Source organism: Lygodium microphyllum, chromosome 14, assembly GCF_053477565.2.
Source record: "Lygodium microphyllum isolate KBCC chromosome 14, Lygodium_microphyllum_v1.1.10, whole genome shotgun sequence".
NCBI lineage: Eukaryota > Viridiplantae > Streptophyta > Polypodiopsida > Schizaeales > Lygodiaceae > Lygodium > Lygodium microphyllum.
This window is the reverse complement of record NC_141148.1, coordinates 114,842,719-114,869,429: the sequence shown is the minus strand read 5'-3', so window position 1 is coordinate 114,869,429 and position 26,711 is coordinate 114,842,719. Positions and strand designations below refer to the sequence as shown.

At 38.9% G+C, this 26,711-nt stretch overlaps 1 protein-coding gene across 1 annotated transcript; it reads right to left on the bottom strand.

The window, feature by feature from the left end:
* Nucleotides 1–557: 557 nt before the first annotated feature.
* On the bottom strand, nucleotides 558–14,768 carry LOC148026011 (serine/threonine-protein kinase Nek2-like). The gene is made up of 14 exons (XM_087693245.1): nucleotides 14,179–14,768; nucleotides 13,946–14,012; nucleotides 13,620–13,685; nucleotides 13,439–13,485; nucleotides 13,304–13,349; nucleotides 13,082–13,162; nucleotides 12,941–12,983; nucleotides 12,758–12,807; nucleotides 4,605–4,686; nucleotides 4,472–4,521; nucleotides 4,213–4,286; nucleotides 3,594–3,645; nucleotides 2,831–3,493; nucleotides 558–2,701 (listed from the first exon to the last, which is right to left on the bottom strand). The coding sequence occupies exons 1-14, from the start codon at nucleotides 14,274–14,276 to the stop codon at nucleotides 1,448–1,450; spliced, it is 2,673 nt and encodes an 890-aa protein (XP_087549371.1). The 5' UTR covers nucleotides 14,277–14,768; the 3' UTR covers nucleotides 558–1,447.
* Between the last annotated feature and the right edge of the window lie 11,943 nt (nucleotides 14,769–26,711).

The following is a 26,711-nucleotide window of genomic DNA, read 5'->3' as shown; positions in this document are numbered from 1 at the left end:
TACATCAAACCATTTGATCCTTGGCTAAGACCTGCCATAAATTACAATTGATTCCATTAAAAAATTAGATAAAACAATATATGGCTAAGGAGTGTCAATTCTCAAAAGGAGGCCAAGTAACATTCTTGGGGCATTCTTGTAGACTTGGCATGCAAATCCTTTAGCCCAAACTTTCCATCCTCTTTGCTGATTGTCAAGATTGACCAAGGGATTTGGCTGATTGAACTCTTATCATCCTTATTCCAAAGAAACTGTCGGAGCATTTCTCAACCTACTTTCATGAAGAGTCATTGAAGGGTAGGATAGATCTAGTAAATACATTCGAGGAAGCTAAAAATGATTTAAGGATTGTGGGCTTTCTAGTTAGGGAGAGTTGTACCTTAGTCCACTTGGCTATCTTAGCTTCAAATTTCATTTTGACAATGCAAATTGCTATGCAAAAATACTTCTATGCCCAAAGCACAACCAAGATAATGGAAGATTTCTCCCACCTTCACAATCTTGAAGCCATAAGCAATCATCCATTGTTGGGGCTCCTAATAGGTGAGTGGGATGAACAAGTTAACAGTTAAAGGAAAGTTGAGCAAGTTGAACTTTCAAGGAAATCTTGCCAGTTTGTCTGTTGTGTGGAAGGGAGGAGCCAATCCCCCATCAAGAGGGACTGCGCTGAGGTGTGGCCACTGTGGAAGAAATTGAGGTTGACATTGGCAAAGGCAGGGCTATTTACAGGTTTGGGATGAGGCAACTATAGTTGGATGGTTGAGGGTGGCTGAATGAGAAAGAGGTTAAAAGCTTTGAGTTCTCTTTTTACAGGCAATATGGAGTATGAGGAATGACGACCTTTTTAGGAGAGCATGGAGGAGTTATGAGCTGGTAGCACAAAGGTTTGATGCCTGCTTGAAGGAGGCTATGGCAGAGCTGTAAAGGATGCACAACGTTCAAGTATATACTGTTAAGACGCTTAGAGTTGCAGTGTGTAACTATGTCTTGACAGTTTTTATCTGTTTGTCCCTATGAGCTGTGTTGATAGTATAATTCTCTGAGATTTCGGAGTAACAAATTAAAAAATTATCTATTTGTGTGAATGGAATACCTTCTTACTCAGGATGTTAATCTTATGTACCCTGGGTGAAGCAGGTGCTCTGATTCCTATAGCTTGTTGGAACCTTTCTGGAAGATTTATCTGGCATGAGATGGGCGAGTGTGACTGCTTTAGACTAGGTGCCTTTATATGAAACCTATGGATGACATAGTAGGAAAAATGAAAAATGAATCAATGTTAGCTTGATAGTGACCGGCTGAAGGGAACATCAGCACATCTGCAATAATTATACATCATCAGAAGGAATCAGCATTAATAAAGTATATGGAGATCCCTATCACATGTAACAGCTTCTTTGTGGAGTTAAACAGATGATCAACTGCATCATGATTAGAGTTGATTTTGCTACAAGTCTGATCCATAGCGTTGATCCCCCAGCATCTCCTTTAAGCTTTTTGTGAGCCACATGGCAGTCTCTCTTGGCGAGGCTTTGCCTCTCCCAAATGGCTTTAACACTATGGATAACTCCTCCAACCTCTGTTGCTGAAGCAGATGGGCACTTAGCTCCAGCAAGCCTTCCAATGCATCGGCTTTCTGCCGCTGTGATTTCACATCGAAGCTCTTCGTATGGCTGAACTCAGCTTCACGGTTAGACACACTGGCATGATGCTGCTGCTCAGACAGATGTTGGCTGGTGACTGTGGTACCTGTGGGTACGTTGAGCAGATCCACATCAGGCCTGGGTAATTCAAGTAAGCTGCTTATGTCCATTTTCCTGTCATATGATTCCGCCTCTCGATCAGGTTGATCTCTGCCAAGATGAAATGTACTATGCCGTATCACATGTATGACATCATTGTAAGCTGGTCGTACAGCTGGTGCCTTCTCATTTATTTGGATGGTTCCTTTCTCTTGGGTCTTATCTTCATGACCATACTCATCGTCAAGGCGGGTGGCAAAATTTGATGAAGTTGCAATTTCATAAGTTGGCATGTATGACTTGTGTGTTCTCCCAGTGGTGGGTGTATTTGATGAGTCTGAAGTCTCTCCAGCATAGTGGACTTGCCCTATTCTAAATTGTTTTTCACTATTCCCAATGGTTTTAGACACCAATGTGTCTTGTGTTGAGAGACTAAACTGAGGAATCAAGTCCAGCCGTGGTGCATTTACAGAAACATCTTCAGGAGACTGGTTTCCTTTCATCTTAACAAGCTGCGCAGCCTTCTTAATAGACTCTGCTATTTTGGGTAGCCGAGGGGATTCCAAAGGCATGTCTTCTGGTATTGGCCTATGCTTATCAGAGGTGCCTTGAGCCCTGGAGGATGTACCTGCCAATGTCCGTCTATATCCAGAGCCTCTTATGGCATCCAATGCTGCCTGATGAAGAGCTGCATCATTTTGCTGTTGGGAAAATGCAGCTGCTCTTCTTGGTGTTAGTGTCTTTGGGCTACCAGCTTCAAGCATATGGCGAGAACTTACAGGGGATGTGCTGCGCCGTGGAGCATTCACAGGCTTACTTGACAAAGGTAATGAAGCTCTCCTTGACACAGGTGTGGTTGGTGCACTGGATTTTAGTTTTGTTGTTCCAGCCCTATCTTCTTGTTCTTCATGTAAAGCATCTGTTCGAACTCTTACTCTTGGTGAATCACCTGTTATGGGCTGTAAACAAACACAAGTCTTCATTATTGAAAGAAGGCTCAGAGCACAATATTATTTTTCTGTTATATATATAGGGCAAACAGCTCGAGTCCATGGGACAAATGATAAGGAGATAAGATGTTGCCTTACATAATGAGCCCCATGTCTTGGAGGCAGCTCCATTGGATGCCTCGGAGGGAGCTCTTGCATTCCCTTCTTTGTAGTCTCTGTTCTGAACCTAAAAGCACTTAGTCCTTCAGGAGTTTTAGGGGTACTGACTGTTGAACTCAGTTTATTCGATCGGTTATTTGTTGCTGAAGGAGCATTTGTTCGAAGCTTTCTTGGACCTGGTTCCATCAGGAGATCTAGACCATCTGCATTCTTTTGTCGATGAGCAGCTGTGTACTTCTCATAATTGTCTTTCCATGTAGGTGTATTGGCCTCACTCGAGATATATTTGGATCCTAAAGGTACTCTTTCTGAAATCCCTACTGTCTCTTTTTCATTGCCAAAAATAGGCCAGTCGGACACTTCAATCCCATCAGCACCACTGACTACCAAATTTCCTCCATGAAGAACTGTTACTCTCGCATCTCCATAGTCGTATGCCATTTTGGGACTTGCCCTTGTGCTTATACTATAGCTTTCCCTGTCACTACTAAGTTGACTTGTATCTTGGCTTTCATCCATGTTTTCTTGGTGGTGAAAGCCATGTAAAGGGAGCTCAGGAGCTCCAGCCAATATCAAACCACTTTGCAATCGGCATTGAGCTACAAATGGTTTCAGATGGGGATGCTTTAGGAGTTCAGCAGCCTGAAATGAAATACTACCAAATGTTATCAAACATTTGTTGTTTTATAGCAATTTAACTTTAGTCCCAAAGAAATAATAGAATTCAAAATTGTCGACTTACAGTAGGTCGATGATCTGGGTTTTTCCTGAGTAAGCTTTTTATAAGATTCTTACTGCAAAGTACAATGCAGTATTTACCCAACTGTTGAATGCCTTTTAGCACTTACAAAAAACTTCAAGCATATTGGAGCAGCTAATGCAAGTTTGATTTAAACATGCAGAGGTTTATGCTTGTTTTATTTCACAAAAAAGAGCACACTTTGGGAATGTTATATCATTTGAAACATATAGGTGCATTAACTTATATTTACAAAGTTTGGGCATATCATTCAGAGTCATCATAATGAGGGGTTAGAGGCCCTACAAATCTAGGATAATAACAGTTGCAAAGCGATTTCTGGTAGTTTGTCCTACACAAGGAGGCATGATGGCAAGAGAAGATGAAGGTTTAATAGTTTATCCTGCAAGCTAAAAAGGGATTCATAGGAAAAGGAGATGCTAAGGCAGAACTTTTGGGGAAACACAGTTGCCAACCTTACAATACTTCCAGGAATTTTAGAACTCTAAGAATATATGACAGTGTTGAACCTTCAACTGGTTTCTGTTACAACTATTAAAGCCTGTGGAGCTTACCAGAACTCAGAAATTGTGATGAGAGAAGAGATGGCAGTAAAACTCACAAGGCACTTGAGTACATGCTTGGCAAAGGTCCGATTGTGGACTTGTGGATTTTGCTTACCAGCCCTTGCATGTCCTGCATGGAAATGGATTCAGCTAAAGACAGGTTTTTGAAGGACGTCTCTAGGTTAATTTTGTCAAGTCTTTATGAAACGATTTGGAACCACACAAATTAGAACTGGACATTGATTATTCTGAATACTGCAGACGTGCTCCTTTCTTTCAGTGAGTTGGGAAACAGTTCAGGACACAAACACTTACAAATGCTTTGAATGCAGGTCTGTGGGCGGTCATTTCATACATACAGCATCCTGCAAAAGAAACAATGCTGTTAATCTTTATGGAGTGATTAGTAAAGTCAAAGTATTGCAACAAGATATGGAACTTGTTGCACCTAAGGACCATATGTCTGACTTGTAACCATATGGTATATCTGCAAGCAGCTCTGGACACATGTAATTTGGGGTGCCTACCACCTAGAAACAAATAGTAAAATATATTAACAGCAGTTGAAATATGTCATAGGAGATTCATATCCTAGCTTTTTGCAATCTTTTGTACTTGATAAAATGAAAAATGAAAGGATTCCAGTGCTCAGATACCATGTTTGGTGTGTAAATTTCCTCACCAAAATGAAAAACCCCAGTTACAAATATTTACGCCCTTAAATTTCAGAGTCGAGATTTGGACAATTTAGTTGTAGATCTGGCCAAGTAGCATAGAAATCCTGGGTGTTTAATGAAATCACTCTCAAAATCTAGGGCTAGGAATTAAGTTTTTTGGATCACTGGATTTGAGAAAAGTATATTTTGTTTATTTGGAAGAAACATGTGGAAACCCAAGTTTTTCAAAGACTACCTAGAATTCTATCCTTAAAATGAGGAAATGGCCAGTCTATTGGATTGATGCACGCAGTGGACTCCTGTTCACTATTGGTGTGATTTGGGTTTGAAATTCTTGTGCATTGTCACTTTCCATTCGTTCATTGCATATTGCCCTTCTAAGCTGGTATAGACGTGTAGGTGGAGTTAGAGTGCCCTATGCGACAATAACTTTTGGCCATTTGCTGGTTTTGGTCTGCAGAGGCTTTATTTTAGGTAGTGGTGCCCTCTTTCTCTGCCAGCAATTGTTTCTCTCTTTTGACCATTCTGAATCCCTGCTGTGTCTATTCTCTTCTTGGGAAAGCTTCTTTCCTTTGGGCAACTGCATCATGCATTGAAGATCTTCTAGGAGGTTTCCAAATGCAATTGCTGCATTCTGATGCTGCACATCTCCTTAAGTTGCACTTTTGTGGTGCATAGCTTGCAGATGAACGCATTCTGGGCTGGTGGATCCTGGGACAGCTTTGTATGCAAGACTGGTGAAGACTGTAACTGTAAAAAGGGATAGCTATTTGGCTCCGAGCTGGATTGTGGCAGCCTCTGAATGCCTTTAAACAGCAGCTCAGCTCTTGGATTCTTTCCAGCATGTGTTTAGTGTTTCAGTTTTTAAACACTTCTTCAGTTTTCCGTTTAGGATTTGAGCTTTTGAGCTTTTGCACAACATTTCCAAAGAAGAAGGGCTCAGATCATGTGAGGCTTTAAACCGACTGCACATCTAGGATCCTGGGACACTTGGTCTAAGTGTCAATCCCAGATTTCTGCATATGCCAGACTTGGCCAAGTATCTGACGTGCAGAACTGCTCTTGTGAGAAGTTAACACGTGAGTGGACTCAGCAGCTCCAAACGTGGTTAAACCAATTTAGTCACAATTCCAAGTTTATTTGCAATTATGATATACGATTTTCTGTTGGTTGTCATCAGAAACCTCAATGTTGCACAAGCAAGTAATTGCCATGCCTGAAGGACAACACCTAAAGAAAAAGGTTCAAGCATTACATACGAATGCATATCTTTTCAGCATCTCAATTGTTATATATAGGTCCAACTTGAATCAGTTATCCCGGTCCAACATGAATACCACTTTGAACTATATGACCCTTCTGCCAATCAAATTAAACTATAATTACATAGCCCACAGTTCCAACTAATCACTTCCTAGATAATCCACACACAACCACTATGAAAGTTTGCTTGCTTAGGTTGTCCATCTATGGCTGATCCACTACCAATCAACATTTCTACATTAACCATCCGTAGTCCATCCATGGAATTGCAGGATTCATATCTTATGTAAACCACTGTAAGACCTTAACATGATTTAATGCAGTCCAAGATAAAAAGAAAAAATGCTCAATGATCAACTGCCCACCCTGAGGGAAGTCCTTTCCTTTTCTCAACTTTGTGTTTTGTTTCATAAAGTTTTTATTGGACTATCAAATGCTTGCAAATGCTAAGGAGGTTGGACCTTGGTTTACGAACTTGAGTTTGATGACCAAATATCCTTGTTGCTTGGTGAGGATTTTATGGGATAAGGGACCTTAACGACATATGCTGCCTTGTTGCCTGATAAAGAGTATATGTAGGTGAAGCTGCCTGCATATGGTGATGATGTTATAAGTATTGCATGCTGGTGTGTAAGCCGGAGAATGTTTGTGGCTTTAGTTGTGAGAGACTGCATTTCCAAGGAATGCAACGACATGGAAAGGGTGAGAAGAACACCTCTTCATCAGATTCCTACCCCAATTTACATAAGGCCAATTTGGTCTCAATGAATCTCTATTTGGGTGCTAGTACATCACCCTCATATTTCTCCTAGCAAAACAATGGCCTGTGCAAGGGTGAGAGGAGGCATGCTCATACTCTTAACATGCTTGTTGCGCTTGCTAGATATGTTCATTCAGTTGCGGTGGTAGAGGTTATGGATCTCTAGCATAGAAGGCATCCTTGATGTGCAAAATCTTAGGATGTATGGTCATTTTCAATGCAAATCTTGGAGAGGGTTTTGTATACAAGTTTGTAATGGGATAACTGCATCATGAATGTGTTCTGGTGGTCTTAGATGAAGGCACCTAGTAGGCATGCTCAATCTCTCTTGCTGCTGAGAGAGGGAGCCCGTGGAGTATGTGTGCTAGCAGTATTGCTTGTCATCTTCACACAATGCATGTTCTGTTTCCAGAAAAGATGGCACAGCTGGGGACCTGCATAAGAGCAGAAAAGCTTGACAAGACTTAGGCATATCCTTCTGAAGAAAACAATGAGTCCTTAAAAAGGAAATAACTGTTTAAGTAGGGTATTGCTTGTAGATTCTTGTTTGAGAGATGGGATGTTATCTCCATGTACGTATCATGAAGCTGCTCTACAGTGCAGACTGTGTTTGCTGAAGACAGCCTTGCAATGGCCTTAATCTGATGTACTCTTCGCTTCTGTATCAGTACATATCCTGATAAATATTGAATGTGGTGATAATGTCTTTCTGATTCAAGGTGTTACTTAGTGTTTCCCAATAATTTGATGTTATTTTTGTGGCCATTTAGATCACGATCCATCATATCCAGCATGAGTTCTTTGAAAGACTTGCTTCAAAGGTACCTACTTGATCGACAAAGTATTCTCAAAATCTGCAGTGGTTAGGAGAGTCTCCACTAACATTTGAATGAGCAACAGTGAAAAATCAAGGCTGCTTCAAAAAAAAGTTTTGACGACTTGCCAAGTATGTACATTGTACAATGTCTTGATTGTTTTTCTTTGCACCAATGTAGACCACTGTATGAGAGTGATCTAGAAAGTGCTATTTGAAACTGGAACATTAAAATTTGCATGACATGGAGGATTGGTTTTGAAATCCAGAGCTGCTAGTTGAGCTGTGATCTTTGGGTTTGTTGTCCTTAATTGAAGAGATTGCACAATTTGATTTAGGGGGCTTGTGTAATGGACAAATAGAATTCATTGAAGAGATTACACCATTTGATTGATAGGACTTGAGCGATTTGATTACACCATCTGAGCAATCCAATGGCATTTGTGCAAATTAGAAACTGCAGAGAGAGGAACTTTATGCATCAATATCTAGTTTGGAACTGTAGATGTACTTCATCCTAAAGCCCTGACATTGTTCAATCTGTATGCTTACATTTAAATAGACTGTACTAGATGCTTCATTTCCTTGATTTCTTGGACAAACATTGATAGTTTAAGACACAGAACAAAAATAGCCAATCTAAGAGCAGCATCGGCATGAAACAATTGCTGAATTTAGCCTCCTAAAATTCATAGAAACCCGTATGTTAAGTTAGCTGTAGATCAATCCAAAGTCCTGAATCTGTACATGTGCATCTAAATGGGCTGTAGATGCCTCATTTCCTTGATTTCTTAGACAGACATCGATGGCTAAGACACAGCAGAAACTATCAATCTAAGAGCAGCATCAGGATTAAGAAATTACTGAACTTAGGCTCGTAAAGTTCAGAGATATCTGTATCTTTGGTTAGCTGTTGTCCAATCTGAAGTCCTAAACTTAAAAGCCCCCCAAATTTGTGCTTAGTTGGGTTATCTTGTTGGCAGGTTTTGAAACACCTTTGGGAGTGTTCTGCTACACCTCTACCCCATAAATCTGATGTTTGTTTAGTTAGTTGCTGCTCTAAGGGGGACTGATTGCTTCAATAATTTTACTTCTTGGATCGATACTTGATAACTTTGACTTCAATGCTGAGACAATCAATCAAGATGCAAAAGCTACCAAGTTTAGGCTCCTAAATGGTCGTGAACTATGTATTTCAGGGTTACCTTTAGTCCAATCTTAAGGTCCACAAATTTAGTGACCTGTAAAACTTATAAAAACTCTTCTGCATTCTGTTACAAAAATTAATGTTAGAACGGTCCTTTGCTAGACTGTAGGTGATACCATCTGTTGATACTCATTGCGGACTCTATGTACTGCCCTGCACCCAAGGGATTTTCCTTTTCTATGATGAGTTTGATCCTATCAACAAGCGCTCCTTTGAGGTCTAACTTGTGGCAGATAACTTTTACGAGAGTTTGTCCTCAGATATGAATCATTCTTGCACCTGTACAAATGTGCTTCTATTGGGCTGTTTCTTACCTGCCAAACTAAAAAGCAGCAACAGGATTCAAAACTAACTACAATGATATCAAATAGGAGACACTTGTATTGCCACTTGTCATATAATCTATAGTGAGTTGCTTAGATTCTGGAAATCTCCTCCACATTAAAAGGCATCAGACCACAGAATCTAATCAGTTGAAAGCTCTATTGGAGTTCTTCAAAATATAGCATAATTCCAAACAAAGTACTTGCTTGTAATCCTCAAATTAGTTGAAAGTGATTTTACGCTTTGATTACAACCCATCTTCTTTCTTTTTCCCTTTAAAACAGTGCACTACTTGCAAATTAAGCAACTCGACCAAATTCATTATATAATATTAAGCAGTCCCAATTAGATGTCGGCCATGCCATCTATTAACAGTGGTTGAATTCTACAAATCTATCCCATGCTAGAAGGAACCGGTCCTTTTGTGTAAGAGTTGTGTGGCACAAATGGATAAGTGCACATGAGGCGCAACCCAAAGGTTTGAATTGACATACCCATGTAACACCCACATGCTTAAACCAGTTGTTTGGTTATGAAAGCAGCACATGAGTTCGGTTTAGAATGTCGCGAGTCAGTTCTGTCCCTATCTACAGATGGTTTGTTGAGAACTAGGGTTACAACCCCCAATGGCACGTACGTAAAGAGCTCAACTCGAATAGAAAGCGCTCGCTTGAGACAATTGAGTGTGCGCCATCTTGTATTTTCACAACTTGTTCATATTATTTTATGGTTATTTTGTGTGCAAAATTTAGTATTCAACCCACACTCTAGTGGGTACTTAATATTTCTTCATGTTAAATCGTATACAGACCATTTGATGGATAAGATGTGAGTTTACGTAACCACTAGACAACCACTAGCAGAAGACTAACTTTAGGCTATCAGTGCACCTTCTGACCGTCATAATTAAGTTTATTGGATATAACTATATCACAACTGCCGCCTGCGTGTGCACGTAGACGTGCATACGACCTGATAGACCGTCAGGCCCTCATAGAAGGGTGTGCAGTTTAAACCTTGGGAGTGTAGCAGTACTTGTGTTTTGTACCGCATCTTTTTTTTTGTGGAGGGGACTCCGATGACTTGAAAAGATTAAGGGGCCGCCTTGTAGATGTAGAGGAGTTGAACATTCCTTTGTTTCAGCTCAACTTTTAAAACGTATTGGAATTTGAGAGGGTCATCAATACGAAGAAATGAATAGAACCCAAACTCTAAATACCATGGCATAGAGGGCACATTATATCGGCTAATCTTTTTCTTTTCTTTTTTTCTAAAAAAAAAAGCTATAATAGTTATACATGTTAAAGGAACGATCTATGAGAAACTAGTGTTAGGCTTAAAAGTGAAGCCATGGTTGATAATTGCACTCTAAGCTAAACTACATTAGGGTTGGGCAGCAAGGAGATGCAAGCAGTGATTGTAGCATCAAACATTGATGAGGTGGCACATCCTCCATGGATGGTGCAAACATTGCTTCTCCCTATCATTGGACTTTGACATAGTTTGTATCAAAGTGCATGATTATTATCTATGGCATGACTTCAAGCCTATCATCAACTTCTCAAAGGCACATATTAGGTATTGCAATGGGCTATTACAACAAGACATCGAAGCTCAAATTCAAGATAAGAAAAGATGAACTCAAGCTAGTACCATGCGATTGTGCCATGGCATTTTTATCAAAGGTTTAGGCAATTTCTAATCACTTATTTGTGTTGATTCTTCTCCCAAAAGCCTAAGGCATCTCAAGATAAATAAGATAGTGTTGAGGCCATCTATTCACCTTTCCAAGTTATCAAACTCAAAGAAGGATGCTTTGATAGCTAAATGTACACTATAATCTATATCACAAGTTGTAGAAATTCCTTTGCTACAAGCAAGCCTCTTATAAGACATGACAACCTTGAAAGCAATGAAAATTTTCAGGTTGATTCGGCTCTTCTACATCCTATCTTGTATGCAATGACATGAGTTCACATGTACTCCTTTGCAACAATTTAGAGTTTTCTCATTTTTAGCTATTAAGGTATTTGGTCTATAGCTTTTGCATTTTAAACCTTTGACTTACATTGAGGGTTCTTGTATAGGTGACCTAAAGTATTGGCCCTAATGCAAGTTATTTTTTGGTTGCAATTGTTTTGACTGTCATTTCAAGCAAGTGAAGAGAGGAATTGAATATTAAAAAGTCTGCCAATATGAACTCAAATAAATTTTAATGGTCCAAACTTCAATTAATTGCTAAGAATTGTTGGGCCACCTCACACATGATAACAACCTCAACCATGCATGACCCCCATTTGCTTCAATAACAACAAAAGTTGATAGTATCACATTTGAACAAACAAAGTAGTTTATTAAATAGACAATCACCTTTGTGTTTGGGTCAATATATTTCAAATTGTTAGGCTCATATGTGAAAACATAGAAAAGAATTTTGATGTATTATTGTTGGCACCTAAAAATTTTAAATGTGCTTACTATGTAGAGGACTTAACAAATTAAAATGAGTCTAATGCTTTTTTTTGGCTCTAGCAAGAAGTAGACCTACATCTTTCCAAAGCTCATGAAATTGTTTTTTGGATCTTTGCAAGTTTAATAATTACTTAGTATGTAGATGATTCACAACCTATATCTTATGGATCTTTGAGGGTCTGTTCTCAGACCACTATATAACACACATGCAACCTCTAGCCTTCCAACTTCATAGTTCAAATGCAATTCTAATTAAGCACATTAATAATTGCAAAATATGATCTTATTGACTAACTACCAAAGTGGCAATTACTTTTGGGATTACATTTGAAGGTTGTTTTGGGCATCATGGACATGTTAGGCATCAAATGAACCCAACAATTTGTGGCAAGTTGTCATTGCTGAAGTCCATAAAATATGACAAGGTGTCAAGAATATATAAGCATACAAGTCTTTATGTACTTGCATATATAAATATATATGCATTGTATAATACGTTAGTTGACATCTTCTACACAATTAAAATTTGCATATATATAAATATATATGCATTGTATAATACGTTAGTTGACATCTTCTGCACAATTAAAGTTTGAATAACGTTTAGAATCTTAGATATCCAAATCCTTGATAGTTGGCTATTATATTTGAGATCTTTTTGATGTCACACACACACACACACACACAAATCAAAATTAGTTAACACTAAGTTAAAACTTATCATTTGGACACCTTAGAATTTAGAAAACTATACTCAGCGTCATAGATTTTATGTTGAATCCCAATGCTAGGTTGAAGGGAATCGCATTGATGATGACATTTGTGAAAATCCAGAGCAATGTTTCCAGTGTCTGCTAGCGTCAGGTATTCCTCTAGTATGTCAAGATATCAGCCCCACGTCATTAAGTCCGTTGGGCCGTTTCGGTTAAACCCTAAGGTCTAACACCAGACGCCATAAGTACTAACAACGTGACCACATGACACGAACGCTAACAAAGTGACCGTAAACATGGAAAATAGATTTTTGTACACCACAAATTATAGATATGCAGGATCTTGCAAAGATGGATGTTGGAATACTTACAGATGAGGTGAGATCATCTGCCTTAAGCATCTTCGCTAGGCCGAAGTCTCCTACAGAGTCGTACGATTATACTTCTTTTGTTAATTCAGATGCTCTTATGTAGGAAAATGAATGTGCAGCGAAAGAAACACAAAGCATTATTGCAAAATAATAGAATTCGTCAGTCCAAGTACAGAAGCATACCCAGCCTAATATCTTGGTCCTTTGTCAGGAAAATGTTCGAGCACTGTCATGATACGATATAAGTGTCATACATTTTATGAATGGGTCTAATGCTGTAGGCAAATATGACAATGACAAGCAAATGTAACTACTAACTGTTACCTTTAAATCCCTGTGAAGGATATGATTTGAATGCAGGTAATCCACAGCTAGCAGAATTTGTGAAAACCATTTGCACAGTCTCTAATGATGGAATAAGGCAACTAGGGTCAGTAACTTCTGGAATTCTCACCAGATATAGTCGCCGACAATGTGTATGACTGCTTTGAAAAGCATTCTCTGAAAAGCATTCTCTTTGCAAATGGTAAATGTCCCACCACTCACCTCTTCAGAGAAGTAGACGCCATTAGATTTTCGTATGAACTCAGCCCTGTCCCATTTAGCATTAACAACCTTAGATTCAAGGTCAAGCAGGGAATGCCGTGATGCATTGCGTAGTATTCATGTATAGGAACTTACATATCACCACCTTCACAATAGGTCGTAACAATGCACACGTAGCATCCCTACAAGAAGAAAGAATACAGATGTTTCTGTCTCAAATAAAGATTCACAGATATGCTTAGACATTCAGAAAGTTCTTTTATCTGAAGAAAAGCTCTCGTCATAGATGCAACAAATTCTCGCAACAGTAGCATACCTTTTCAACCCAAGATTCTTTGTAGCCGACAATGAAAGGATGATGCACTCGAGAGATTAAGGCCATCTGATTTCCACCGTGAAGGTCATAGAAAAGGTCAGCAAAAGGTTATCTTGGTAGTAGTGACGAAAACTATCCATCCTTTATGCAATTTATAATGACTCAGGTAAGAAGGCAGATCAGCGTGCATCCCTGAGATTATTAATCATCAGCGTAAATTTTTTTAATTGTGGCGATTCCAGACTCCTCAGCATCGAAGATTCAGTTATCTAGTTGCATGTGCGTTTAAGCTTCAGCTTAATCAGTTCTGTTGGTCTCCACATTACCTCTTGGTGTGCTGATCTTCGGCACCTATCGGTCTGACGTGCTAGTCTTATTTTCTTGAGAACATATCTGAAAGCACGCATACAAGTGAATACAGCGGTCGTTAATTACTATCAAGGCATCGTGCAACAATGCACTTCGAAGCAAAAACAAAGTGAGAGAAGGCTTAAGCACAAGTAAGACAGACGTTCCTCCAGACATGTTAAAGGCTGTTTCTGTGATCGGGCATGCTTACTTCTTTCGCTCGAGCTTGTGGTAGACTAGTATGGCGGAGCCAAAGGCGCCTTTCCCTATCTGCTCCATGATTTCGTATTGGTCCATTTTGGACTCCATTTCTTGAGCGTTGTGGCACTTGTACTTGACGTGCTTTGTAGCACTTACACTTGTCTTTGTGTAGTTAGGAAGGAGGCGTCAGGTCAGAATATCGGAACTATATGAGCGATTAAGCTTCATAGTCCTCCCTTGATCGACGTCGTCGGCACGCATAGGAGGCGATTGCTTGAGCTTCAGCACTTCGATGAACTGCTGTTTGCATGCAGGAGATGTGATCACGAGACGATATACAACTCCGATTACTGTGTTAGGACGCGAGCAGAAGAGGCTTGCAGCCTGCTGCCGTTTGTGCATGCATGTGCGAGTGCAGGAGGAGGGACAGGAAGCCGAGCAGTGGCTTGAGAGAGCTAGGAAGAATGACAAAGTCCCATGCTGATATGTATTCCAAGCCTGCAGGCAGCAGAAGCAGGCGCACGAAGAGAGAGAGAGAGAGAGAGAGAGAGAGAGAGATGGCGGAGAAGAGGGATATGGGAGGCGAGGCGTGCGAGGTAGTGCCGGATTAATTAGCTTGGCGAAAATTTTGGCCGTTTACAAGAAGAATTTATGATAATATTCGAGATAATGGGGAGAGATGATAGCGGCACCTGCGCAGGATCCTGCTTGTGCACGACATAGCACACACAATTTCCCTCATAAAAGAAAATTTCGGCAATGCCTTTACAGTAGGCTCCTGTGTGCGATACAAACACAGCCAGCCTCTCTCTCTCTCTCTCTCTCTCTCTCCGTGTCTTGGCGACGACCCGCACAGAAAGGGAGCTTGGAATGTCTACAACATGTTCCCTTTTAAAAATATCGATTTTTTTTTTTGGTGGAAGCATGCTACCATATAAAAATTCTAATCTAATCCTTTTTTTTTTTTTGGGGGGGGCGGGGGTGGAAGCATGCTACTGGTAAATTCTAATATCTGGATTCTATTTCCATATTTTTAAAGCGAAAATAAAATCTCTTCTCATGTGGCACCAGGTATCGAGTGAGCATCTCATATGGTTGACGTCATCGCAGGACGTATTTACCTCCATTGACGAGCCCCTAGGAGTTCTACCTTTGAATCGGCCTTCTGACCGAGGCTTTATTTCGATTGGCAAATCTATTTAGAGATGGCACCAATAAATGTGAGATGTGAAGTTTTCCTTCCACAAGGAACTTTAAACACTCTCGCTTATATTAAATACTAGTGACACACTTGTAGCTAGTTGAAGGTAGTCGGATTCTATGTCCACATTATATAAGTCCTTGCTTTTCAATATCTCACTAGTTTACTTTCTATTGATTGAATATAGCACTTCTCGCATATTAAAACTAGTCAGACACTTGTAGTCAATTGAAGGTAGTCGGATTGTATGTCTACATTATTTAAGTCCTTGCACTTGAATATCTCAATAGAGTATGGTTTACTTTCCATTGCTTGAAATAAATAGTTATTTATAAAATGTACATTTTAAGAAACATGAGTGTTGCGACGCATACAGTTTGTACTTGCATTTCAAAGTAAAGATGACTATAAATTTAGTAAGTAAGAAGGAAAATAGGCATGCCACACCATACAAACTTGACTTATTTGACATCTAAAAGGTCTAGTAGTTCTATGCACGACCCTGCTCTAATTAGTCTGAAGAGTACTTGAATTTGCTCTTAGCGATGTCTAGGTAAAATGAGTGTGTGTCTTTTCAAATATATATGAGATTAGAATGTGTGTTTTTTAATGGATCATATTAATCTTCCCAAGTTGAATGTGTTTTTAACCATATCTAGCCAAAATGAATATATGCCTTTAAGATTATGCATGAGATAAACAACACAAGTATATGAAGCTGATCAGATTTGCATGGAAATTGTTGTATAGCCTAAGATAAAGACACCACCCACTTCCATGACTACTACTATGGTGGATTTGGTATAGCATTGAACGCATCCCCATCTTAAGTGCCCACTAGCATAAGCATTGTTATGGCACCTTGTAATCTAGTTGTGATTTCCAGTAGCATGCTACCATGCCCACTTGACTTGCATAGATATTACTGTGCATACCAATAGCAAAGAAATCATGGAAGCAAAATAATGTAGCTTTAATCAATCAAACAAATGTCGCGGCAACTTCGCAACACTAGCAGCATAGTGTAACAACAATAATCCAACTCTACTCTTGCTACTACCAACAAGCCACATCGATGGGTCCCCAATGCATCATAATCATTGAGTGACATCATCAGTTGCCCAACAACATGTAGCTTAGTGTTATCATGCTCACCACACTCGTCACATGACTCCAACTATATAATCAGCCTATCCATATACATTGGATACTTATATCTATGCAACATAGGTATGATAGCATGTTCGATGATATTATTTTTTATGTTGTTTTATCTTAGATTGTCTTGAATAATGGTATTCCTATTATATTATGAGTAGAGATTATTTATTAGGTGTGCATAGGCTCAATGTGTCTAGAGCTTAATGTAGACACATCGCAAGAGTTAGAGCAGAATTATAGTAGTTATATCACCTTGCAAGAGATACATATTGATACAATGTCATGCAATCTCCAATATACACAACTAATGAAGTCAATGCCTAATAAGATGACACAAATAGACACAATATAGATATCCAAATGCCAAGTGTGCCATGTTAGCAAGACAATGCAAATAAAAATGGTCCAAATGGTGGATTACGTGTACGTAGGCAAATGTATAATGTTACTAGAGCTAAATGTACACATACGACAAGAGTTAGAATAAAATTACAACACCTACAATAATCTACGAGAGATAGAGATGGATAAAGTGTCATACAAGTTCCAATTGGGATTCTTAAAAAACTTAAATCCATCAACAAGATGCTGGCATCTCCCATTGATAGGGCAAAGCAAGTATAAATAATATTGATATTGAGATGCTAGATGAGCATTATGGAAATGATCCTCTTGTGTTTCTTCTTGAAAATGGTTGATTTTGTTTAATTCTCCATGAAGTGCCATCTAATTGGAAAGTTTATCCACCAGTAACTATCTTGCTCTTCCAAGAACTAAATGTGCATATAGTTGGTACGCTTTATGAGATTTGTGAGCATTGTATGGCAAAGTTATGGTAGTCCAAAACAAAAAAAGGTGCATTTTGTTTCAATTGTAAAATATTGTGGTAGAGGTGAAAAAGTACTTCTACCACCTTTACAACAATGACCACAACCTTTATGTAGTTTCTTGGATGACTCACATCTACAAAGTATAGAATTTTAAAAAATATAATTGTGTACAATAGCACTTTGGCATTTTTTTCAATGGGTGCAAAATTTGATGAGCTTTTGGTTGAAAATGGAAGTGGTTATACTTTTTGGATTCATGATCAATATATGTTCACATAGATTCCTTGTTTTCAAATAAGGATGAATGGAAAAATGTTAAATTTTGCATAGCTTTATGTTTGTGATATTGAACATGAGTTGTCAAATTGCATAGGGGTTATGTTTAGGCTTTTGATAAACTTATTAGAGGGGCTTCAACATATGATGCACGATCACAATGCCTATTCCCAAGCATTTAGGGCAATGGGTATAAACCTACAAACTAATCTCTCTATGAGAATGAGAAGGAGAATTTTTTTAAATCAATGCACTTCTAGATAGTATTCTGTTCCAACTGTGAACGAAGTTGCTGCAATCATGCATGCACAAGGTGATGAGGATACGCTTGAATATTGTAATATTCAAATGCGTATTCAACAAGGACTTTTGATTACTATATCTAACCTACATAAGGCATATATGTCTTTGTTATATATTTTTCTCTTTCCAAATGGAGAGGACGGATGGCACATTTAAGTTCCTTATAGACATGTGGATCCTTATTCAAATATAAAAAATATCACAAACAAATATTGTGTCAGTCAAATGTAATATTATGCTTTTTAACTTCAGGTTTTCAATGAGACTAATGCATATCTCTTACATGGTATCCACTTGCTACAATAATATATTGTTGATGCTTATATTAAGCAATGTAGATTCGCTTCGTGTCATTAATATCAAGAAACTTTGTAAATTGAAATGTATAAGAGACTGCAAATATAATAAATGCAATTGAGAACAATATTAGTAGACTTGATATGGGCAAGAGAATAGTGTTGCCATTTTCTTTTACAAGAGAACCTAGATTCTGTTGAGATATCGAGCTCCACTCGTGATATGCCAGGGTAACCGTTGTGCATTTATGTCACCGACTTGTTAGTTGCAGATGCAGTTGGTACACCGCCCATGAATAATAGCTAGATGACAGCTATCCTTATCTACTCTAGTTCGTGGCTCAGTTAGTATGCCACCTTAGTTAGTTGAGTTTGGTTTGAGACCCATATATAGGGTTCTTCTGTTTCTCTGTACTAGAGTTCTTTTGGCTTCCACAACTAAGAAGAGGAAAACAGTTTTCAGCCTCCACCTTTGTGTGTATTTCCCCATTGTGTAAGTGAGAAAGCTACAAGTGAGACTCCTTCCTTCTCTCCCATAATCTTGACATGGTATCAGAGCCTGGTTCGTGGTAAGGAGCTCAAGAAAGCAAACCAAGTTCACGGCGTTCTGGTAAGAGGACCAGTATTGCTTTCATTTTTCGAGTTTGGGAGCAAGTCTCTGCAGCAGGTAGCACAACCGGAAAGTGGAAGAGTGCATTGTCTTAGATTGAGACGCCCTTCGCGGTGTAGCAAGAGGGCAGTATATGCTACGGGAAAGGGCTTTAGCCCTTAGGTTGCCCTGTTTTTTTGATTCGAGGCCATTTCGGGGCCTGTTTTAGAAGCAGAAGTTTTCCGCACGCACTCAGGAAAAGGCCTTGTTTTTTGCTGTGCGACCACTGTTCTACAGGTCGGTGAAAATTTTCCGTAGAAATTGCATCGTATGCTTGTGAGAAGAGACATTGGGAGTTACAGAATCATCCTTGTTGTCTGTTGATGCAAAATCGTCACTAGGAAGTGACTGTGTGGTCAAATACCACTTTCGTCAGTTTTGCAGATTTGCCATTGTGAGGCTGAAGCTATGTTTTTTGCAGTGACAGAATTTTTTGCAGTGTTTTGTAATGGCGTCTGATTCTCTTTCACAGATTGTCACTGAAAAGCTTGACAAGAACAACTTCCAAGCATGGAAGTTTAGAACGACGAACTTCCTTATGGGAAAAGGATATTGGGAATTCGTTGTAGGAAACGGAGAAGAACCAGTTCTTCCTGATGTTCCCAATCAACAACAAATGCAGGCATTTAAAGGATGGCATGAGAGAGCCAGAAAAGTTATGTACTGGCTGTCTATCATTATTTCAGACTCTATGATTGTGCATATTTAGGATGCAAGTACGCCAAAGGAGGCATGGGATACTTTGTCAAAAATGTATAGCACAAATACGCAAGCCAGGAAAATGCAGCTCAAGCAAGAGTTGCACAATGTGCAAAGAGAAAGTATGAGTATCAATGACTACCACATGAAGGTGAAGAAGATTGCAGATGCACTTGCTTCCATTGGGTCGCCAGTGGAAGATGATGATTTAGTTTCTGTGAGCTTGAATGGTCTAGGAAATGATTATGCACAGTTTCGAACATCGATTTCCGTCTGTGAAAGATTTCCTGATTTTGAGGAGTTGATTGCTCTTCTAATTTTTGAGGAGCAGAGAAATGGTGGTGCATCTTCTTCAGGAGGAACTTCAAAAGAAGCTGTCTTCTACTCAAATGCTAGAAGAGGTAGAGGCAGAGGTAGAGGAGGCCGATCTAGAGGCCGTGGTAGAAATCAGAATATGCAGCAAACTCAAGAAAACTAGTCCTATGGAGGAGGACATGGTAACTCTAGAGGCAGGGGGAGCCAAAGAGGTCGTGGTGGATGGCAAAGAGGTCAAAATGCAAACAACAATGTTGAATGCTACTCTTGTGGTAAAATGAGTCATATGGCTAAAGACTGCTATAAAAAGCAGAATGACATCATGAATGGAAAATTGCAACAAGGGAATTATGCATCTTCTAGTAGACAGGGTGATGGCAGAAATGAGCATTTGTTTATGGTGCAGCACATGACCAATTCTGTGACAAGTGCAGAAGAAAGCAATGATGTGTGGTATGTTGACTCAGGTGCATCAAACCACATGATAGGTCATGCAGAATGGATGCAGGATGCAAGAAAAATGGAAAAACCAGGATTTGTGGAGACTGGTGATGATACTTCACATCCTATTGTGCAGATTGGAAATATTCCTTTGTCTATGCAAGATGGGAAAAAGAAATACCTGTCGGATGTATTTTATGTCCCGAATATCACCAAGAACCTGGTTTCTGTTAGTCAAATGGTTGAGCAGGGCTTGCAGGTCAGATTTAATTCTCATGGATGCTTTGTTGAGGATATGAAAAATAAAGGTCGCTTGATAGCAAAAGGAAAGAAGAAGGGCATAATGTTTACATTAGATGTAGACATGCCTAAATTGAGTGCAGCAATGTTTGCACATGGGACCGGTGTAGTTGCAGATATTGATATCTGGCATAAACGTATTGGTCATGTTAATGTACAACGACTTAAATTAATGCAAGGCCAAAATATTGTTGCAGGATTGTCTAAATTCAAGGTTGCAGAAATGCATAAGGTATGTGAAGCCTGTCAATTTGGAAAATAGGAAAGGAAACCATTTCCTAGACATGTTCAAGAGAGTAAGAAGCCATTGGAATTAATCCACTCTGATGTGTAGACTACTAAAGCTGCATCTATTGGAGGCTGTCATTATTTTGTCACTTTTATTGATGACTATAGCAGAAAAGTTTGGGTGTATTTTATGAAAAAGAAAAGTGAAGTGTTTGGGCATTTCAAAACTCTTAAAGCTATGGCTGAAAAAGAAACAGGCTTGCAAATAAAATGCCTAAGGTCAGATGGAGGGGGAGAGTACCTCTCAAATGAGTTTGCAAGGTTCCTGCAGGAGCATGGCATAAAGCAGCAATATTCATGCAGTCATATCCCACAACAAAATGGAATTGTAGAAAGGAAAAACAGACATATTGGAGAGGTATCTCATGCCATGCTCAACGAAAAAGACTTGGTAGATTTTTACTGGGATGAAGCAGTTGCTACAGCAGTCTACATAATGAACAGGACTCCCACTGCAGCAATACATAGGATGAATCCAGAGGAGAGGTATACTGGTAGGAAACCAGATATTTCTCATTTGAAGATTTTTGGTTGCATTGCCTATGTTCATGTGCCAGATGAGTTAAGATCCAAGTTGGATCCAAAAGCTGAGAAGTGCATCTTTATTAGTTACTCTCTGCAGCAAAAAGGGTATCGATGCTATAACCCTTCTACTCTTAAGTTTATAGTGAGCAGAGATGTTGCTTTTGATGAGATGAGTAGCTGGTATAAACCAGTAAATGTGATTGATGATGTAGATGCACAAAATGGTAATGCTGCACAGAATTCACAGCAGCAGTCACAAAATATTAGTGGACCTGGACAGCCCATGTTTGATGTGAATGCATGTCACTCTTATGTGGATGGTGAATCCAGTGGCTCAGAACAGAGCATTGATGATGAGTTGGGTATTCCTTCTATTGTTACACCTGGAGTAAGGAAGACCAGGGATGTTTTGAGAGCACTTGGGAGTGAACCTACTTTGCGCAGGTCTACCAGAGCTAGGTATCCTGTGGATAGGTTGAAATATGATGGATTTAGAGCCATTCACTATGCCTATATGGTCAAAGTGATACAGGAACCAAAACCCACTTCTTTTGAGCAACCATGGGAAAAGAAAAATAGGAGAAAGCCATGGATGAAGAAATGGATGCCTTGGAAGAAAATGCTACATGGGAATTGGTACCTTTTCCTAAAAATAAGAATGCAATTGGTTGTAAGTGGGTTTATAAGGTGAAACACAATGCAGATGGTTTTGTGAATAGATACAAGGCAAGATTAGTAGTCAAGGGGTATGCACAAACATATGGCATTGATCATGAAGAAACATTCAGTCCGGTTGCAAGGATGGCAACCGTAAGAGCAATCATTGCTATGGCTGCATCAAAGGGATAGTCTTTACATTAGATGGATGTAAAGAATGCCTTCTTGCATGGTGATTTGCAAGAAGAGGTCTATATGGAGCAGCCACCAGGTTATGTGCATGCTGTTCATCCTGAGTTTGTTTGCAGGTTGAAGAAAGCCTTGTATGGCTTGAAGCAAGCACCTAGAGCATGGTCTGACAAGATAGGACATTATCTTGTCACTATTGGCTTTCAGATTTCCAAGGCAGATTTCTCACTTTATGTGAGAAAAACAGAGAAATGTATTATGCTACTTGTCATTTATGTTGATGATTTGATTATGACAGGTGATAGTGATGAAGATATCCTTCATGTGAAAATGCTATTGAAGGAGAAGTTTGAGATGAAGGATTTGGGAGAGCTGCGTTATTTCTTGGGCATTGAGGTGATTAGATCACCAAGTGGGATACGGCTCTTTTAGAGGCAGTATGGATTTGACATGCTGTCCAAATATGGGATGATAGGCTGTAAGCCTATTTCAGTTCCTTTGGAGCAGAATGTGAAGTTGAGCGCAGATGCAGGTGAGCTTCTGGAAGACCCTACTATGTACAGACGCATAGTAGGAAGCTTGATTTATATGACTATTACCAGGCCAGATTTGAGCTATGCTGTTGGATTGGTAAGTCAGTTTATGCAGGCTCCAAGGAAATCGCATTTGGATGCAGTTAGACGCATACTCAGGTATGTGAAGTCCACATTGCAGTATTGACTATTTTATGAGACTGGGGTTCAGATACAGTCGCATGGATAGACTGATGCTGATTGGGCTGGTAGTATTTCTGATAGACGATCTACCAGTGGATATGTGTTCTCTTTTGGGAGTGCTGCAGTCACTTGGAGTAGCAAGAAACAGCCTACAGTTGCCTTGTCAAGCACAGAGGCTGAGTACAGGGGTGCAGCAATGGCTGCATGTGAGGTAGCTTGGTTGCATAAGCTACTTTATGATATGCATAAGCCTACAGATGGGCCAGTTGTCATTTATTGTGACAACATGAGAAGTATACACTTGGCAAATAACCCAGTCTATCATGCTAGAACAAAGCACATTGAGGTGCATTATCACTATGTGCGGGAGAGGGTTTTACTAGGTCTTATTGATCTAGTTTATGTCAACACAGAGGATCAGATAGCTGACATATTCACGAAGGCATTGGGCATAGAGAAGCAGCACAAGTTCAGAGACCTGCTTGGTGTGCAGGAATTGGGATTGAGCTTGAGGCGGAGTGTTGAGATATTGAGCTCCACTCGTGATATGCCAGGGTGACTGTTTTCCATTTATGTCACCGACTTGTTAGTTGCAGATGCGGTTGGTACACCACCCATGAATAATAGTTAGATGACAGCTATCCTTATCTACTCTAGTTCGTGACTCAGTTAGTATGCCACCTTTGTTAATTGAGTTTGGTTTGAGACCCATATATAGGGTTCTTCTATTTCTCTGTACTAGAGTTCTTTTGGCTTACACAACTAAGAAGAGGAAAACTGTTTTTAGCCTCCACCTTTGTGTGTATTTCCCCATTGTGGAAGTGAGAAAGCTATAAGTGAGACTCCTTCCTTCTCTCCCATAATCTTGACAGATTCCTGTACTAATTATATCAAGTTGCTATGGTAATTATAAACAACAAAATAAAAAAATGATTTGTTTTTTACCATGACATGTAATCCTAAGTTGCAAAAAATTACATATGCTTTGTTGTGTGGGCAATTTTCATATGATCAATCAAATTTGCGTGCATGAGTTTTCCATGAGAAACATGACATGATGAAATTGATAGTCAAGAAGGAACTATTTAGCAAGGTTTCTAGGTATGTATTTGCTATAGAATCGGAAAAGAGGGACTCACCTCATTCACTCATACTCTTGATATTACAGTCACATTTTAAGCCCTTAGAACAACATCACTATGATAGATTAGTGTGTGTTGAGCTTCTTGATAAAGAAAAAATTCAATCTTTATATCAAGTTGTCACTAAATGCAACATATATGCTTCATGTGGGGTGGTCAATGGAAGTAGTCCTTACATGATGGATGACTAATATGCAAAGGGATATCCAAAGAGGTTTGTTTTTGCCCATTGTACTGGGTTTGGAATGCATAAAAAGAATGTGGGAAAAGAGAAATCAATGAAACATATGCGGCTAGGTATATTTTGTTACTCCTATATGTGTAGAGAGATACTATATGTGTCTACTCCTCACTATATGCAAGGGAGGCACTTCTTTTGAGGCATTGCATAGGGTTAAAAATTTGATGTATTCTACTTTTAAGGAGGCTTGTATGGCAAAGAATTTGTTGGAAACTGATGAAGAATGGAAAACTTGCTTACATGGAGCTACATTAACACAAAAAATCATACAATTAAGAGCTTTATTTGTGTCTATTTTGTTATTTTGTTCATCCACCCAATCTTGTGTATTTTGAAAATAGTTGTTGGTGCTACAAATAGAGGATATAGTGCATGGAGATTGTTTTTAAACAATGGAAAAAATGTTTTTTTGCAAGATATAGTCAATAATCAATCTTTTTTTATAAATGCATATTTAAGAACTTTTGTATCAACAAGGATGTACTCCAATTGACTATCATGGACTACTTGAGGTGAGTATGCAAGTCTATGCAAATCCTTTGATCCTTGATGAACATAAGTTTATGGAAAAATAGACAAGAAAAAATATTCTTAGATATGAAAAGTGTGCTCAATAATGGAAAAATGAAAATTTTCATAGAAAAAATGAATGCTATTGATTTTGGATAAAGTAAAACATTTTTCTATGATGGCCCATGCAGTTCAAGAAAAAATTCTTATAAATATTTATTTGCAAATCTTTGTATAGTCAAGGTTGCATCACCATAGCAACAACATCCTCTAGTATTGGTGCATTTCTTTTGCCATATGGTCATATAGCCCATTCAAAATTCAAGCTACCATTAAAAGTAGATAATCATTCTATGTGTAATATACTTGTCCCAAGTCACCTTGCAGCATTGTTAAAATAGACAAGTATTATTTTGTGGGATGAAGCTTCTGTTGGTAGTCATTTTTGTCATGCACCTCAATTTGAGTTAGATGAGTACTTTAAGAGCTCAGACTTGTCTATCACTTGTTTTGACGGAGGAGGTAGCTCATTCTAGAGTACTCAATTTATTGCCTTTTAGTGCATTTTCTCCTCCAATCAGGATTTTGTATGCATTTCTCGGGTAGTTACTAATATCATCAGAAGCACTAAAGAATGTGTTCTCTCTTTCTTATTGATGATGTCATTGAAAAAAGCTGAAAAGCAAGCATCTTCTCTTTTACCCCCTTGCAAAACTATAAATTGAGGGCTTGGGAATGACCAAGAAGGGGAACAAGAGCAATCTTGACAACGACGAGACACTGATCGAGAAGGAGGAGACTCTATTCCGAGAGATGAAGAGACATCATTCCATTCAACCCAATGAAGACGATACACCTCTCATCCTCTTCTACTCTAATCCGAGAAGAGAAGACACTCAAGAACTTTATCCTATTCTATCAATCTAGTTAGAAGTCGTACCCTACTCTCGTCCCTATTCCGTCTACTAGGAAGAGAGAAGTATTTCTCTCCATGAGGCAAGAAGAACCATCTACGAGGCCTACATCATTGAGTCCCACAATAACCATCATCAGCATCAAGAGTCTCACACCCTTGCCAACCGGCATTACTGCCATGTTCTTCTTCTTCTACGAATCATATCTCTGTCATGGCCCTGAAGAAAAATAATTCAAAAGAAAAAATTGTGTATGACCCTACTAACGTGGAAGCAACAGTTGGAGTTGTGAGCACTAGAGTCACTAACAGAGTCACGGTCATGGATAAAAACCCTTTACCAATTGTGACGCCATACGTTTTTCTAAAAATTTATATTCGAATTCAATAGAAATAAGATAAGTCTCTTGAGAAATATTGTGATCTTAGAGTATTCACCCGGTGAATTTTTAGAACATCTTATAGGCTAAAAACTGTTAGGGGGACTATGAAAACCTACAACTCAAGACAAATCATGAGGATTTTTAATGTTAACCCCATAGAAAAGAAGCCTAGTAAATTCAAGATGAAGTTACTAAGAATGAAACCCTGAAGAAACTAGCCAAGGATATAGTTTTAATCTAGAAGCTCTGATGGAAGATTTTTATTTTTAAAAACCGGAAATAACTCTAAGTTAAAGAAACTGACTTAAGGCCAAGAAACTTGGTTACAAGAATAAACCTTAAGCTAGAAAGTTAGAGACCCCAAAATCTAGATACCCTTACTTAAATTCCAAGGGGAAGAGTCATTATGTGAAATTCAAGTGTCGATTGCTACTAGATTAATCATAGTTGAAAGTTGCATGATTTATTGAAGTCATAACTACTTGAAGTCATCAATCTTGTTTGTGAT